Source organism: Harpia harpyja, chromosome 3, assembly GCF_026419915.1.
Source record: "Harpia harpyja isolate bHarHar1 chromosome 3, bHarHar1 primary haplotype, whole genome shotgun sequence".
Classification (NCBI taxonomy): Eukaryota; Metazoa; Chordata; class Aves; order Accipitriformes; family Accipitridae; genus Harpia; species Harpia harpyja.
The window spans coordinates 75,014,710-75,028,775 of record NC_068942.1 but is presented as its reverse complement, the minus strand read 5'-3'; the positions used below and the strand labels follow the sequence as shown (position 1 = coordinate 75,028,775).

The 14,066-nt window shown below is 37.7% G+C and overlaps 1 protein-coding gene across 7 annotated transcripts in view; it reads left to right on the top strand.

Moving 5' to 3' along the window:
* The window catches only part of SYNE2 (spectrin repeat containing nuclear envelope protein 2), a 197,714-nt gene that overhangs the window by 95,962 nt on the left and 87,686 nt on the right, over positions 1 to 14,066 (top strand). For all 7 annotated transcript variants that reach the window (XM_052783400.1, XM_052783405.1, XM_052783402.1 and 4 more), the window contains 7 exons: positions 741 to 896; positions 3,729 to 3,869; positions 4,209 to 4,391; positions 4,950 to 5,087; positions 6,513 to 6,698; positions 8,170 to 8,292; positions 10,306 to 10,488. In XM_052783400.1, coding sequence (XP_052639360.1) covers positions 741 to 896; positions 3,729 to 3,869; positions 4,209 to 4,391; positions 4,950 to 5,087; positions 6,513 to 6,698; positions 8,170 to 8,292; positions 10,306 to 10,488 — 1,110 coding nt within the window. The remainder of the gene's footprint in view (positions 1 to 740; positions 897 to 3,728; positions 3,870 to 4,208; positions 4,392 to 4,949; positions 5,088 to 6,512; positions 6,699 to 8,169; positions 8,293 to 10,305; positions 10,489 to 14,066) is intronic.

Below are 14,066 nucleotides of genomic sequence, written 5' to 3'. Positions count from 1 at the left end.
AACAGCTGAGCATTGGGAAAAGGAACCATAAAGCAAACAAACAGAACTTTCCAACTTGAAATTCTAGAAAACCTTCGAAACAAATGAGTTTCTTCATTCTTTCTGCAAGAGGACTTAGATTGGATTTTATTTCTAGGCCACAGGCTGTAGAGAGTTGTTCAAGTTTCTTTTATCTTATAAACCTACATTCTTTATGCAGAACTGGAAACTACTGTTTTGAAAGGAGCCTGCTGTGCTGCTCTGCATAATTGCCTGAAAGCAGACACTTCAGCTTGAAACCTGTTGCTTTTTGTGGTCTTTGTGTTGTTTATAATAATGAAGGAATGAACGTTGGCTATTAAACATCTTTCAAAGAGAGAATGCACTTTTGGCAAAAGGGAGAACACAAAGGTTAACATTTAATCATAGGAGCACTTTAAATGATTACATTGCTATACCTGTCAGTAAACATCAGTGCGTCAGTTGCCTGACATGGAGTAGTATCAAGTTTAATTAATTCTTACAGATTGAAAAGCATCATTTGATTAAATGAGTGAGTATTTCTCAAAGTTAATCTGCTTGCAGAGGTAGTCAAATTAGGTTTGATATCACAAAAACAGCTTTTCCAAATCATAATCATGGTAGGAAATCTAACACACAATATGTATGTATGTGTCTATATACATATGTACGTATACACATGTGCACATGCACTCACTAAAAACTGGGTAAAACTGCTGAAGTTATTCTTAATTTCGTAGGAGATTCAGAGTGTGATTGGTAAACAAAGCCAGACTCTAAAGGATATCATGGAGAAACTCCGGATCAAGTATTCTGAAATGTATACAATAGTCCCTGCAGAGATTGAAACACAGTTGGAGGACTGCAAGAAAGTATTGCAAGACCTAGAAGACAAGGTAACTGTTGATGTAATTTTCATATTTATTTTTTTGTAATTTATAAATAAGTATAGCAATATTTGATGAATGTTGTAACTATAAATTTCAGCTTGAAACATTGATTATTTTCATTTGCATTTTCCTTGGTGAAAATGAATGCATGAGGAAACATTCCTCATGTTAACTGTCTCCTAGGATAACCTTAGAGTAAGCAGTGTGAATATAATATTTTTCTTTTCCATTAAAAGAGGACATGGCAAAACCACCACAGCAATAAATCTTGGATGTGATATGGATCGTGTCTTCTATCCAGTCTGATTCTTAAACTGAACTAATAGTCAAAGTTGATTGGGAAGTTTGTATAGCTTAACTGAGAAGATAGTTTCAAAACTGAGTTAAAAGATGACTTTGAAACTGGATTTTTATCTAATTTGCACACATAGTAGGGTATCATGGTATGGTTCTTTATACCACCCCTCAGGACATGGTTGCATTCCTTTAAAAGCAGGCAGGGAATTTAAAAAAACTAAATAACATTGCCTCGGCTTTTTGCAATGTTTTCTATCTATAGCGGGTATAAACAGTTAACTGAAAGCAAAATTAAAGGAAAATGGAGTAATACTGTAAGTTTGGGGTCAGATTTTGGTCTGGTATAATAATTATCACTCTTATTTATTCATTTGTGTTACTTTTAAAAAGAAAAAATCTTTCAGTTCTCGTTTCAGAAATAATACTGTTTAATGCTAATTTTAAAAGCTAAATCTCAGTTAATTTGATAAAACTTGAAAGTTTGATAAAACTTGAGAGTTTGATAAAATGATTTTGAAATCCAGTTGCTTGTTAGTGTCTATCAGATTATTCATTCATTTTATATTGGATTAAATACTTAGAGACATATTCATTACAGCTTATTAGTTTTAATTCGGTTAACTTTGTAGTTTCTGTTTCAAAATGGAACCCGTCTTTTTAGAACCAACAACTGGGTAGGAGAGAGGAGGAGGAGAGAAGTAAAACAGTATTTATTTATGCTTTGGGGTTTTTTTGTTGTTTACTATTTCAGTTACTGAGTTAAAAGATTATCCCAATGCACACATTATACGTTGGAGTGAAAAAGCTGGTCCTGGAAACTAGATAACATTTGTTTTTCATATTTAGGTAGTGGAAAAAAAAATAAACTATCTTGGAATTTTTTTAAATGCATTTAGGAAACAAAATAAAACTTAGTGGAAGTGGAGATCAGTTTAGTTACATACTAGGAGATACCAGTATGTGTAAAATTGAATTAACTTGTCATATTTTAATGGGATTCTGCTTTCTAATAAATCTGCTAACCTAAAAATGACAATAAATTGAACTTCTAATGCCATGCATTTTATGTGAAAAATATAATAAATTTATCCCAATAAGAAGTCTTGAAATTGAAATCCTGCCCTACCAATGACCAGAGCATTGACAGATGCACCGTTTTTTCTGAGGGAAGTTATGAAGTCAATGCTTGGTTTGCTTTCTCATTTCCAGCTGTGTCGCATCATTCATAGATGTTTCTCTTCTATTTTGGACACTAGCACTACAAACATCAGTAATTTTTCATGTTTGGTATAGTCCAGGGTAGTAGTAATGGTCAAGTGTTCAGTGACTACAGTCTGAGTTCCTTTTTCCAAGGAGTCTTAGGCACTAAGTACAAACTGGGCTTCATAGCTTTTCTGTATAAGCATGAGTATTTGAGTGGAGCACTGTAGTTCTTTTTGCTATATATTTATTTTGATTAATGCAATTTTATCAAAAGAATACCTTACTGTTGGTATTATTATATTGGTCTGACAGTACATGTTGGAATCTATAAATAATAATAAATGTTAAGAAAATTAAGAAATAAAAATGGATAAATAATTTATTAACTGAATAATGATCTTAATTCCTCTTCCCACAAAAAGGATGAAGCATTTCAGTATAAAGAGCTTCAAGCCAGAATAACTACTAAGCTAGAAATCTTTTGCATCAATGCAGCATAAAGCTGTGCAGTGTGTATATGCCCCTTAAATCCTAGGGCTGCAGCACACGAAGAATTTACCATGATTTAACAATTTCCTCATGCTTGGCTGACGCTAACAGCTAGCAGGGTTTAGTAAGAAAAGACACCACTTTGGGCTAAGAGCAAGGACTTTCTCAATCCCTGCACTTCATCTAGTCCATAGTAATCTGGTACCTGACTGTGTCGTTCAGTTCTGTGCTCAGGCAATTACTCAACTTCATCTTATTTGAGAGTTTTTCTTTTTACATAGAAAATCAGGCCCTCCAGTGTGCCTATTTTTCATTTCTGTGAAGTTCTGCAGAGTAAAATTAAGTTCCACATACTTCATGGGGCTCAGAGCCTTTTATTTTAGTAATAAATCTCTACATTTAAATTTAGAAATTCACTATATATTGATGCACTTCCATATTCCCTTATTTCTTACATGGATGTAATAGCTGTCAGCTGAGACATAAAGGTGTCTTCTAGGTTTCTTACAGCATGAATCTAAATCCACAATACAGCACGGTTGTCCTGTTACAGATTAGAACAGGGGCAGCTGAAGTAAAGCACCCAGAGAGTTGCAGTGTCTTATTTTTTGTTTCTTCAGGGATTGCCTTTCTTGACCAGTCATCTTTAAGAGGAAATTATTGAACAACACGTAAATGTTAAACCTGCTCACGTTAATGCTTCTCCCTGCAAATGTAATTCCATACCTGTGTTTTTAAGTGACTTGTCAAGAGAAACATAAAAAGAATTCGAATATTTTTGGTGAGGTGGTGCACAGAAACAAACAGATCTTTGTAATCTCCCCTATCATTTTCTCTTTACTCTGACAGGTTAGCTTTGAAATCTTGCAGAGCTCTCCTCAGTATGTGCTGAAAAGAAAAGCAGAAACTATTAATAATGGCCTTCAAGCTATTGAAAAGATGTTACAACAGAAGAGTGAAAACATTGCAAAAGCCAAAGAAGTTCAGAAGGTAATCTTGCCAAAAAAATTTTGCAGGTGTTAAAAGATTTTTGGTTCTTTCTACAGAGCCTGGTTTAGCAGGAGCATAAAGTGGCCCTCCATTCATTTTATGTCTGTAAAAGAAGTACAAGCAAGCATTTAGCTGGTGAATATTTTACCAGTTCTTTCTCCCAGGAAAATATGTGGGTTTTTCAACTGTGAATTACACCAGTAGATGCAAAGTGTTCTGTTCTCGTCATATCAGTCCCAAAATCTTTACAATTCCACATGCCCCACATGAAGAACAAATAACTCTGCTGTTATCTTTGAGCCTGACCTTATATTTCACTTCCCCTCTCTCCACATGCAGCAAATCTGGGATATGCTGGACCTTTGGCATTACAAACTCAATGAACTGGATGCAGAAGTGCATGATATAGTAGAGCAGGATTCCTGCCATGCACAGGAGTTGATGGATATCTTAGTGACCCCCCTTCAGCAGTACCAACAGGTCTCACAACTTGCTGAGCGCAGAACTGCCATTTTAAACAAGGTAGATGCAAATGTAAAAGTTTAAAAAAAAAGCACATCGTATAAAAAATAAAATAAAGGCTTTGTATAAAACCTCATCAAAGGCTCTCGAATAAAGAGTGAAAAGCCTGCTGTAGGTGCATTGGCTTATTGTAGCTAAGAGTTTCTGGAGTGGCAAACATCACCTCCAGCTGCTACCCCAAAATACCGGCTCTGCACCATGGTTGATGGGGGTTAGCATGGGGAATTCATGCCCCTGGATGGGTGATGAGATGGTTCTCTATAACTCTGCTAATGGGCTATCTATTAAAGTAACATTGCCATATAAATCACAACAATGCCCGCATGAAATGTAAGCATGTAAGCACGTAAGCACCAAAACTACCTTTGATTAGAGGAGATAGGCTGAAATCTTGAAACTGTTTAAGAAAAATTATGATCTTTATTTCACCATACTAATTTAACTGACTTTGATGAAAATGCATCCCGTTTTCTTTTAATCTTGTCCATAGATGTGTTTATCCTATACAGTGAATAGAAATGCGTTTGTGCCTTTTTGTAAAATCCTGTCATTTCCTAGGCTGCCAACAAGATGGAAGAATACAATGAACTCTTGAAGAATGTGAAAGATTGGATAGAAAACACCAACTGCTTGCTAAGAGCAGATGCTCAAAATGACTCTGCAAAAAGCTTACGCAAACATACTGATGACCTTCAGGTAAGCGTTAATGCAGATATATGATCTTGTTAGAACTGTTTGCTCTGTACAGACACAATTTTGCATTCTTAAGTCTTACTGACATAAATAATTTACCATTTTCAATAAATCCTTTAAGTGAAAAATAGTTCTAGTTGACACTCATGAAATATAGATAGATACTTTTCGGTGTTGGTCATATCTATCTTGTGAAAGTACTGAACTGTAGTACATCTCTCTTCCAAAAATGTACGATTGTCTTTTGTTACCCTATTGTGTGGCTATAATCAGTTTTTACTGCCTGAATACATACGGTTCTTTCTGTATTGTCTGTATGTGATACGAAAAGGATAAAGTGGTATACTGATGTCTGTGTGTTAGATGGAAACTTTGAAGTGAATTGTGATTTGGAAGGCAGTTCTCACTGTTTCTTCAAGGTAACTCTGATTGGTAAATTCAAGAATCAAATGTTTGTAATATTATAGGGAAGATTAGGGCCATGCAAGTGCCAAGAGGATTTCTGGCAATTTTGTATTTGAAATTCAAGTTTTCTATATGTCCATTCCTTGGCTTAGGCCAAGAGAGAATATTGGTGCTCTGAACATAGATTTTTGTACTAAAACTAATAAGAATTCCTTACAGGAAGTAGCTGACTGTTCTGGACCGATATGTTACAGAGCATGTAGCCACAGTGGGGAGACTGTGATTTCCAAAATCTGTGAACATTTTTGTGACAAAAGCTTATTGTCTTCTGCATTTGTGGTTTGGGGTGTTTTATGTGTTCTGGGCTGGGAAACTAGTGGATTTGGAAATGCACCCAAGGCTTGCATTAGAATTGAGACGTGCATTCAGTCCTTTCCTTCAGTGGATCACATGCATTTCTTGCAACCCTCACTGTTCTTCATGAAGACATTTGTTGTAATTAATCCAAAAGCTCATCCAGTTAGCTGCAGGAGATGGGAAGAATCTTCCCATCATGCACAACTGGAGCATTTTGTTACATCTGCTGCCTGCAGGGTGGTATGCAGAAAACCTTTTTCAGGTGTCTGGCTGACATGTCTTGTTTATGTAGTTGGGCTCAGCCTGACCATGGCACGGGAGCTGGAGAGGGATCTTCTCCAGGATCTCATACTTTTCTTTTTTTGGGGGTGGGACCTCTCTCTGAGTTTTAAATCTTCCTCTTCGTGCCTTTTGTCATCCTCATGGAGACTTATTTTATCTAATTGATTACCTTAAAATTATGGCATCAGTCCCTCAGTTTTCTGCCTGCAGGATACAGCAGTTCAGTTCCTTTAGGAGGGTTTTGGTCTGAACTAAGCTTTTGGGAATATATGCAATGGATAATGACATACAGGAAATTAAAACTGATTCCTTCTGGTCCTAACCTCTGTGAAACTTTCATGCTCACCATTGGTGCATCAAACTAAGCTCTTATTTTGTCTCCAGATGGCTTTGGAAGACTCAGAGCAAAAGCAAAATCTTCTACACAGTGTTTACTTGGAGCTGGAAGAGCTAACACCAGTCTTTCAAACAGACACTGTAATGCAACAGCTAAATGAAATAGATGATCAAGTAGCAACTTTACAGCATGAGATAGCAGAGATTCTTCCACAGATCCAGCATGTGGCTGATGTAAGTTTGGGTGATCTATAAGTGCCTTTTATCAGAGCTTCATCATATTTTATGAAATACAGCTTACATTGCCTGCATAGAAAAAAGGTGTGCTGGTTTTAGTAGGTGTGCCAAGTGAGGAAATTAATTGTTTGGAAACAAACCATCAGAAGGTGTTTGGTATCTAATTAAGCTGTAAAGTTCAGGAGTATCAATGAAATTCCTTGTTTAGGAGGAGAAAGGCAGGACTTGTTGACTGGCAAATTAAAAGGGCTTATCGTGCTGGAGGGTAGGGCTCTAATTCAGAGGCACCTGGACAGGCTGGAGAAACAGGCTGACAGGAACTTCATGAAGTACAACAGAGGCAAATGCAAAGTCCTGCACCCAGGAGGGAACGTGTCCAAATACCAGTAAAAGCTGGGGGCCAATCAGCTGGAAGGCAGCTTTGCCAAAAGGGCCAGTGGTTCTGGTGGACGAGAAGTTGATCATGACACAGCAGCGTGATCTTGCAACAAGAACGCCAACAGCATCCTGGGCTGCCTAAGCAAGAGTGTAGCCGAGAGGTCCATGAGAGCGATCTTTCTTTTTGGCACCTGTGAGATCATATGTGGGTGCTGTGCTCAGTTTTAGGTTTCCCAGTGTAAGAAAGACATAGACATACCTGGAGCGAGTCCACCAAGGTGGCTGGGACCTGTAGCACAGGATGTAGGGGGAAAGGGGGGAAACCTGGGTCAGTTCAGCTTGGAGAATAGACAGCTTGGGGGTGGGGGTATTACTGCTGTCTGCTGCTACATAATGGGAGACTATAGACAAGTTAGAACCAGACTCTTCTTGGGGTGTGCAGAGAGAAGATGAGCAGTAACAGACCCAAATTATAACAAAGGAAGTTCCATCTACATATTAGGAAGGATTGTTTTTGCAGTGAGATTGGTCAAACACCAGATCAGGGGCCCAAAGTAGGGGTAAAATCCTGATTCCAGGAGATACCCAAATCTCAACAGGATCAGGCCCTAAACGACCTGCTCTGACAGGTACCAGAGACCTCCCAAGGTCCCTTCCAACCCAATATATTCTGTGACTCTATCTCCATGAGAGTTCACAAGCAGCTGTACTGTATGTGGATCCATTTTCCATCTGACCTAAGACCCTTCATATAGGAAGCTGCAACAGTGTAATGAGACCGGTTTCCTATGCTGATAACTATCACCACTGGAAAAGTGTCTTCTCACTACTGGTCATTTATAATGTGACTTTTCAAGGATATTTCAATTCTGTATTCAGGGTGATCTTAGATACCTAATTCCTCCAGAAGTTAGGATGATGCATAATTTGTAATAATGAGCGTTTTGATTGGTAGCAACCATTAACATATCCTGCATATGCTGCACTTGGTTTTCAGTATTTCTTTTTAAATTTAAGTGAAAGGCAGAAATGCAAGCTGGCTTTGGTATTTGTACTATCTACGAATATTCTCTTTGTTCCCAAAATCTAGGAATTGGATGCCATTGAATCTCACGTGAAAGCGTTTGAGAAGGACATTGCCAAAATGAAGACAATCCTGTCATCAGAAGATCTGTTAGAATTTTCTCCTCAAGACCAACTTAAACATGGACAGGTCTGTGAAAACTCCTATATAGGTTTTTTTCCCTATATATTTATGGATAAGTTAGCATAAATATGCTTTCACAAGCATAAGGCTGTTTTGTGGCGGCAAACTACCATGAACAAGTTTTTAGTATATGACTTTGAAATGTTAGTATCACACAAATTCTAACTCTCAAATCAAAGACTGAAAATATTATTTCAGTCATGATTTTGGCCACATGTTTCTACAGTAGCAAGTAGTGCAATCCAAGAGGAGCACATCGGTAAGGCAAAACAGTTCATGCAGAGGACCCGATACCTGTGTTGTATGTGTCCTGGGGGCTTACTTTGGACTGATCCTGTAGAATGGATATCCATTAGTGGCTGGGTGTCTTCAGAGGCTCTTCTGGAGAGTAACTTATGCTTTAGTTTTATTTGAAAGGAATCCAGTTTGCTTGGTCCAAGACAACTGCTCAATGTAAACCTAAGGTGAGACTGTTGGGAGATCCCTTCAAGAAGCACAGTCATGGTTTGAACGAAAACATTTGAAATTAAAGCACTATTGAGAACATGCCCATAGAGAACTCAAGTACATAATTTATGTGTTGTCAGACATACCTGCCATATTTGACTGTCTCCATTTATGGAAAGTTTATGGCCTGACTTTCAGAGACACTTGCTGCACATCACTCTGCTTAGCATCAAACAGTAAGTAGTCTGAAAATCAGGCCCTGTTTTTCCAAAAATGGAGGCAAAATTTAGCAGGTGTTTCTGGAAACATAGGCCGGAGTGACTTGCCATAAAACCATTTCATCATACAGGGACTTCACTGCAAATTACCTTGGCCAGATGGTTTTCCTTTCTCTGCTTGAGTGAAGTAAAGCAAAGCATTATGGTATCTTTTCTTTTATACCACATACAGTCCACATTGTTAGCTGACTGAAATGCAGAAAGCATGGGTTCAGTTTCAGGGGAGGGATAAAAATGTCATCATATCTCTCATAGCTTTGTTATCCAGAGAATGATTTTGTAATGGCTACATTATATGGAAAAAACTACAGTAATATTTATTCTGGAAAATTATGTTCACCTACTTCCTTATTTTAAATTGAAGCCTGGGTAGTACGCTAATAACAAAAAATTCCTGATACAGGCTGCTTACAAATGAGAGAATAAGCATCTCTATTCCAGTTGGGGCCTTTTAAAATGAAATCTTCTTGAAAGGGGATTTAACAAAAATATTTGTAATTAAAAGGCCCGTAGGTGGTTTGTACTCATTTTTTTTTTTTCTTCTGAAGTTCCCAGCTGAATGATATCTCAGTAGGATTTCATGTTTCTTTAGAACCAAGAAGTTGTGAGTTGGTATTGCCATTCTGTCTTTCCTAAGCTGATCACTGAGTCTTCCATAAAACACGTATTGTGGTATGAAACTGCACATTTCTGTTCATTCAAAACTGATAAAGGTGATAGTAAACTGTGCATCCGCTCGGGGTGTTGTGATATGAAATGCTGTCTTTGACAGGAAAGCCATCTTCAGAGGTTTCTCCTGGCTTCCATCCAGGTTCATCATCTCAGCTACGTTGATAAGACTGTTTATAGGACCATCATAAAATGACTAGCTTTAACATAGGACATTTCATGGCTGGTTCGCAGCACAGAAAAAGAAAAACCAGATATGGCTAGAGTGACATCAAAGGGTTTGCACGAGTTTTTTAACTGTCTTTGCTGCCAAAGATGTGCTACTTTGAAATGACACGCTTAGTAAATAGTAACTAATCTGAATGTGACCCTTTTTTTGTCACTGTGCGAACTTCATGTATGTGTATGCAGAAAAAGCAGCATTGTAAATGTGTTATCTTCGTCTTGCTTTAGACAACCTCACCACGGATTTTCACTTATTTGTTCCAAGATTAAAATATTCTTGCTTCTTAAATAGGAAACTTACCAAAGAGAACTTTTGCACATTATGACAGTAGTATAAATTTTCTGTGTTGATTTTTTCCAACTCAGTATCACATCCATCATCTATCCTGTACCCTAATAGGTAATACTTGACCATGTTGGTCCCATGCAGAAGACCATTGTTCATATACAGTCCTACGAGGAAGCACTTCAGTTACCAGGGGTGAAAACGCAACCTTTCTCAGTCTTCCAAAGAGCAAGACAACTCTTGAGAGAATTGAAGAAATTAGAAAAAATTACTAAGGAACAAAATGACCTACTGGAGGTAATTGATTTGGGGTTTTTTCACTGTCACCTAAACCACCTTTATTTTATAATAATTTTGATCACTAGACAATATTGTTTTTACAGTCATATAGTACACCTACTTCATCTTCTATGTAATGGCTTGAGGATTTTTTTGTTCTGTTTTTTTTCTGTGTAATTTGCTACTATAACAAGGCACACTGGATAGTACTGAAATTCATTTCAGTTTTCCAATTCAGTCACAACAGACACCATGTGTTTTAGCATATTGTAGAAGAAATGAAGGCCCAAGTGTCTTATGACCTGGGTTTGCACAACTGATGATTGAAGTCCAGTGTTACATGCAGGTGCTTACATCTGCAAAATTCAAGTCATTAAACTTACCTTGAACATGGAAATTCTTGTTGACAGACATTAGATAGAAATTGCTGTCAGCAGAAAGTCTTTTACTGGACATGATCTTCCCAAATCAGTGAGCCAGGAAAGTGACCATTTTCTACCACTGTCGCTTGGTTAATTCATTGTTTTGAGGCAGGCCAACTCCTGCCCTCAGAAGGCCCCATGCAAGGATGTGTCTGCATAAGTGAACATGTGACAGGGGGCTTGGAGATGCTGTTGGCCAGACCAGGTTTGGAAACAGAAGTGATATAACAGCATTGGTGTGACACACGGCTGTAGTAGAAGGCAGTGCCAGCAGGGTCAATGAGCGTTAACTCATGGGCAGTATGAGTTATGAAACAGCTATGCTGGCTCCAAACCTGAAGTGGTATCTCTGCAGCACTTCACTGAGCAATGTGTTTGCACCAGCTCAGGAAGGTTTTACTTCAGGGATACCTGCATCACGCTCCATTGCCCAGGGTAGATATACGTGGAGGCAATCTGGAGTTCGGTTATGCATGTTCCCATGTTAGCAGATGTATGAAAATTCTCATGTGACCCATCCATTTCTTGGCAGGATGATAGCAGCACCTAGAAAAATGATATGATATCTTTGCTGATTTGGTTTTCCAAACCTGTTAAAGTAAAGCAGAGTGCTTTAGAACACATAAATTATTACTGGGCATTTCGGAGGCCAGGCACACACAAGTCAAAGGTAAAATGTTAATCTCCATCTTCAATTTTCAGTTTGTGAAATTAAAAGCACCATACCAAAAGAAAAACTCAAACATGCTACATGACTAATGCCTGCTTGGAGTTTGGAAAAAAGCAATGACCACGCGAGACCCATATGATCCTTACAATCTTTTTTTTTTTTTTTCAATTTTTTTTTTTTTTTTTTTTTTTAAGGCCATGAAATGACTTATGTCTGAAAGATGGATGTGGTAAAACGTACCTTTTTCAGAGAGTTACTGAAAACACTTTAAAACCATCAGGAACAGGGTGCTTTGCAATTATAAAGTGTTATCATGAGACTTCTAACCAGTTTATGTGGAGCATTAGGTCAAGGTTTAGATTCTTCTCCTTTTTGAAACAGCTGTAACCTTTTTTACTCACCATTTGCCTTTATCTTACAGGCATCCAACAATCTGTAGCTGAGTGAAATTTCTTTGTGAGAAAACAGATTGGAAAAATTGCAATTCTTGGCAGCTAGGATATCAAACTGTGCAAAAAAGATTTTCCAGTCCTGTTGAATGGGTTGAAAACAGAAGTACTACAATACAAGTCTAGCACCAGCTAAGACATAACAAAGGATAAAGCTATTAAAGGATGGCATTTTGAGTGCTGCATTAGAAAGGTAGTAAGTATCCTGATAGAGAGGAAAGCAAATGGGAAGCAAACTTCCTGTACAAATACATACATAGTTATTTTTTTCCTGAGGATTAGTTTTGAAATTTTAGTGTTTGCCCATATCTTGCTATCTATGATGCAACAGGATATTGCACTAGTAACTTTTGTATAATTAAGTTGCAGTGTAACACCTGAGAAAGCATAACAGAAACAAAACCTGTAATAGGTAGTGTAAATGCTTTGGGGCAGGATGTTAAGTGACTTAGATCTGTGTTGAATGTTGCCCTCTTTTTTTATTACGGCCTGTCAAGTACCACACCTATTGCTACCTAAATAACGTCACCCGGAAGAGGAGCTGGAAGCTGCAGCTGCTTCTACCGGTTTTCTGTGCATGAGAGTGGCAGTATTTGCATATTTAATGATTTACTGTGCTCATTTTCAGTAAGCTCTTCCATATCAAATACAGTGCCTGCCTGCATGTACGCTACGGGCAGGTGGGCCTTTTCCATGGGAACGTCTTCTAGTATTACCACAGTATGAAAAGTAAAGAGCAAATGTTAAGCAGGAAATAACTCAAAAGAGAGGCAACACTTCTAGGAAGAGATTCAGTCCCACATATATGACATAATTTATGTTATACTAGGAAAAGGATAAAATAAAATTTTTTGCCCCTCAGTGGAAGGCAGGGAACAGATGAGTTATCTTCAGGCAAGTGGCTATATTCACATATTGGCCTGTGACAGAAGACATTGGAGTCTATATACAAAATATTCATATTCTGTAGTTAATCAAGGAAATTTGAGGTAGTACGCATTTTACCTATACTAAACAGTCCTATTCATGTGGAAATGAAGGTATGGGTAAGACAATCTCTCTTTTAGAAGGACTTTTAGTTTCTCATTAAAACTGAACAGGAGAAGACCAACTGTTTTTTCCCTCCTCTGATTCTTTGCCATTCTAGCTATGGCATTAAGATTATAGGCCACAATTAAATATCTTCCTCTCCAATTTGGCTTTTTTTTTTTTTTTCCCCAAGTGGGGAAAATAGTTTTTTCTTCCTTTTAAAACCTGAAAGTAAAAAAAAAAAAAAAAAAAATCATTTAGAACCTTATTCGTTTGTGTTTTATTGAGAGGGAGTGCTGCAGTGAAGTGACTGAAGAAATGACACTGTCACTGTTCATAGGAGGAGAGACTCTTTGCTCTGAAAGGCAGAGTCTGCATGCATTGCAGAGAGATTTTTCAACCTGTCAGGCAGTTCAGGTGCTGCTATCAGCAGAGTAAGTTCAAGCCTGTTGACAGTAGGCTGCATTTTCTTCATTACCTTTTGCAGACACCTGAGGAATAGTCCTTAGATATACTTTGGTTCTCAGCCCATGGTTCAGAAAACACAGAACCACTAAATGTTCCACAAATTAAATGTTTTCACAAAATATCTGATTTGTAGATGTAACAATTTCTTAATTACCTGAGACATTGTGACAGGCTGTGGCTGACAAACATGAGCAATGTGTGTGGGGAGATTGCCAATTTCTGCACGAACAGTAGAGCATGGGGCTTGATGAGATTTTGCTGTCACTGTCAAATGAGTAAAAGTGAATTTGCCTGTTTATAACATATAATATGCTTTCCTATAAGCCATGTAAGAAGAGGAAGCTCACACAAAGTGGAAATACTTATCATTTTTATAGCAAGTATTCAAATTGTCAGATACTGTGGTTGGCTTATCCTCTGAGCTGCAGTGTCTGCCTGGTGTACAGCACAGTTCATTTTTGGTCAGTGCAGAACTAGCTGGCAGTAAAGACCTGAGCACCAATAAAAATCAGGTAGGCTTTCTAATTTGATATGAAACCCTGTAATTTCTCTTTTTTT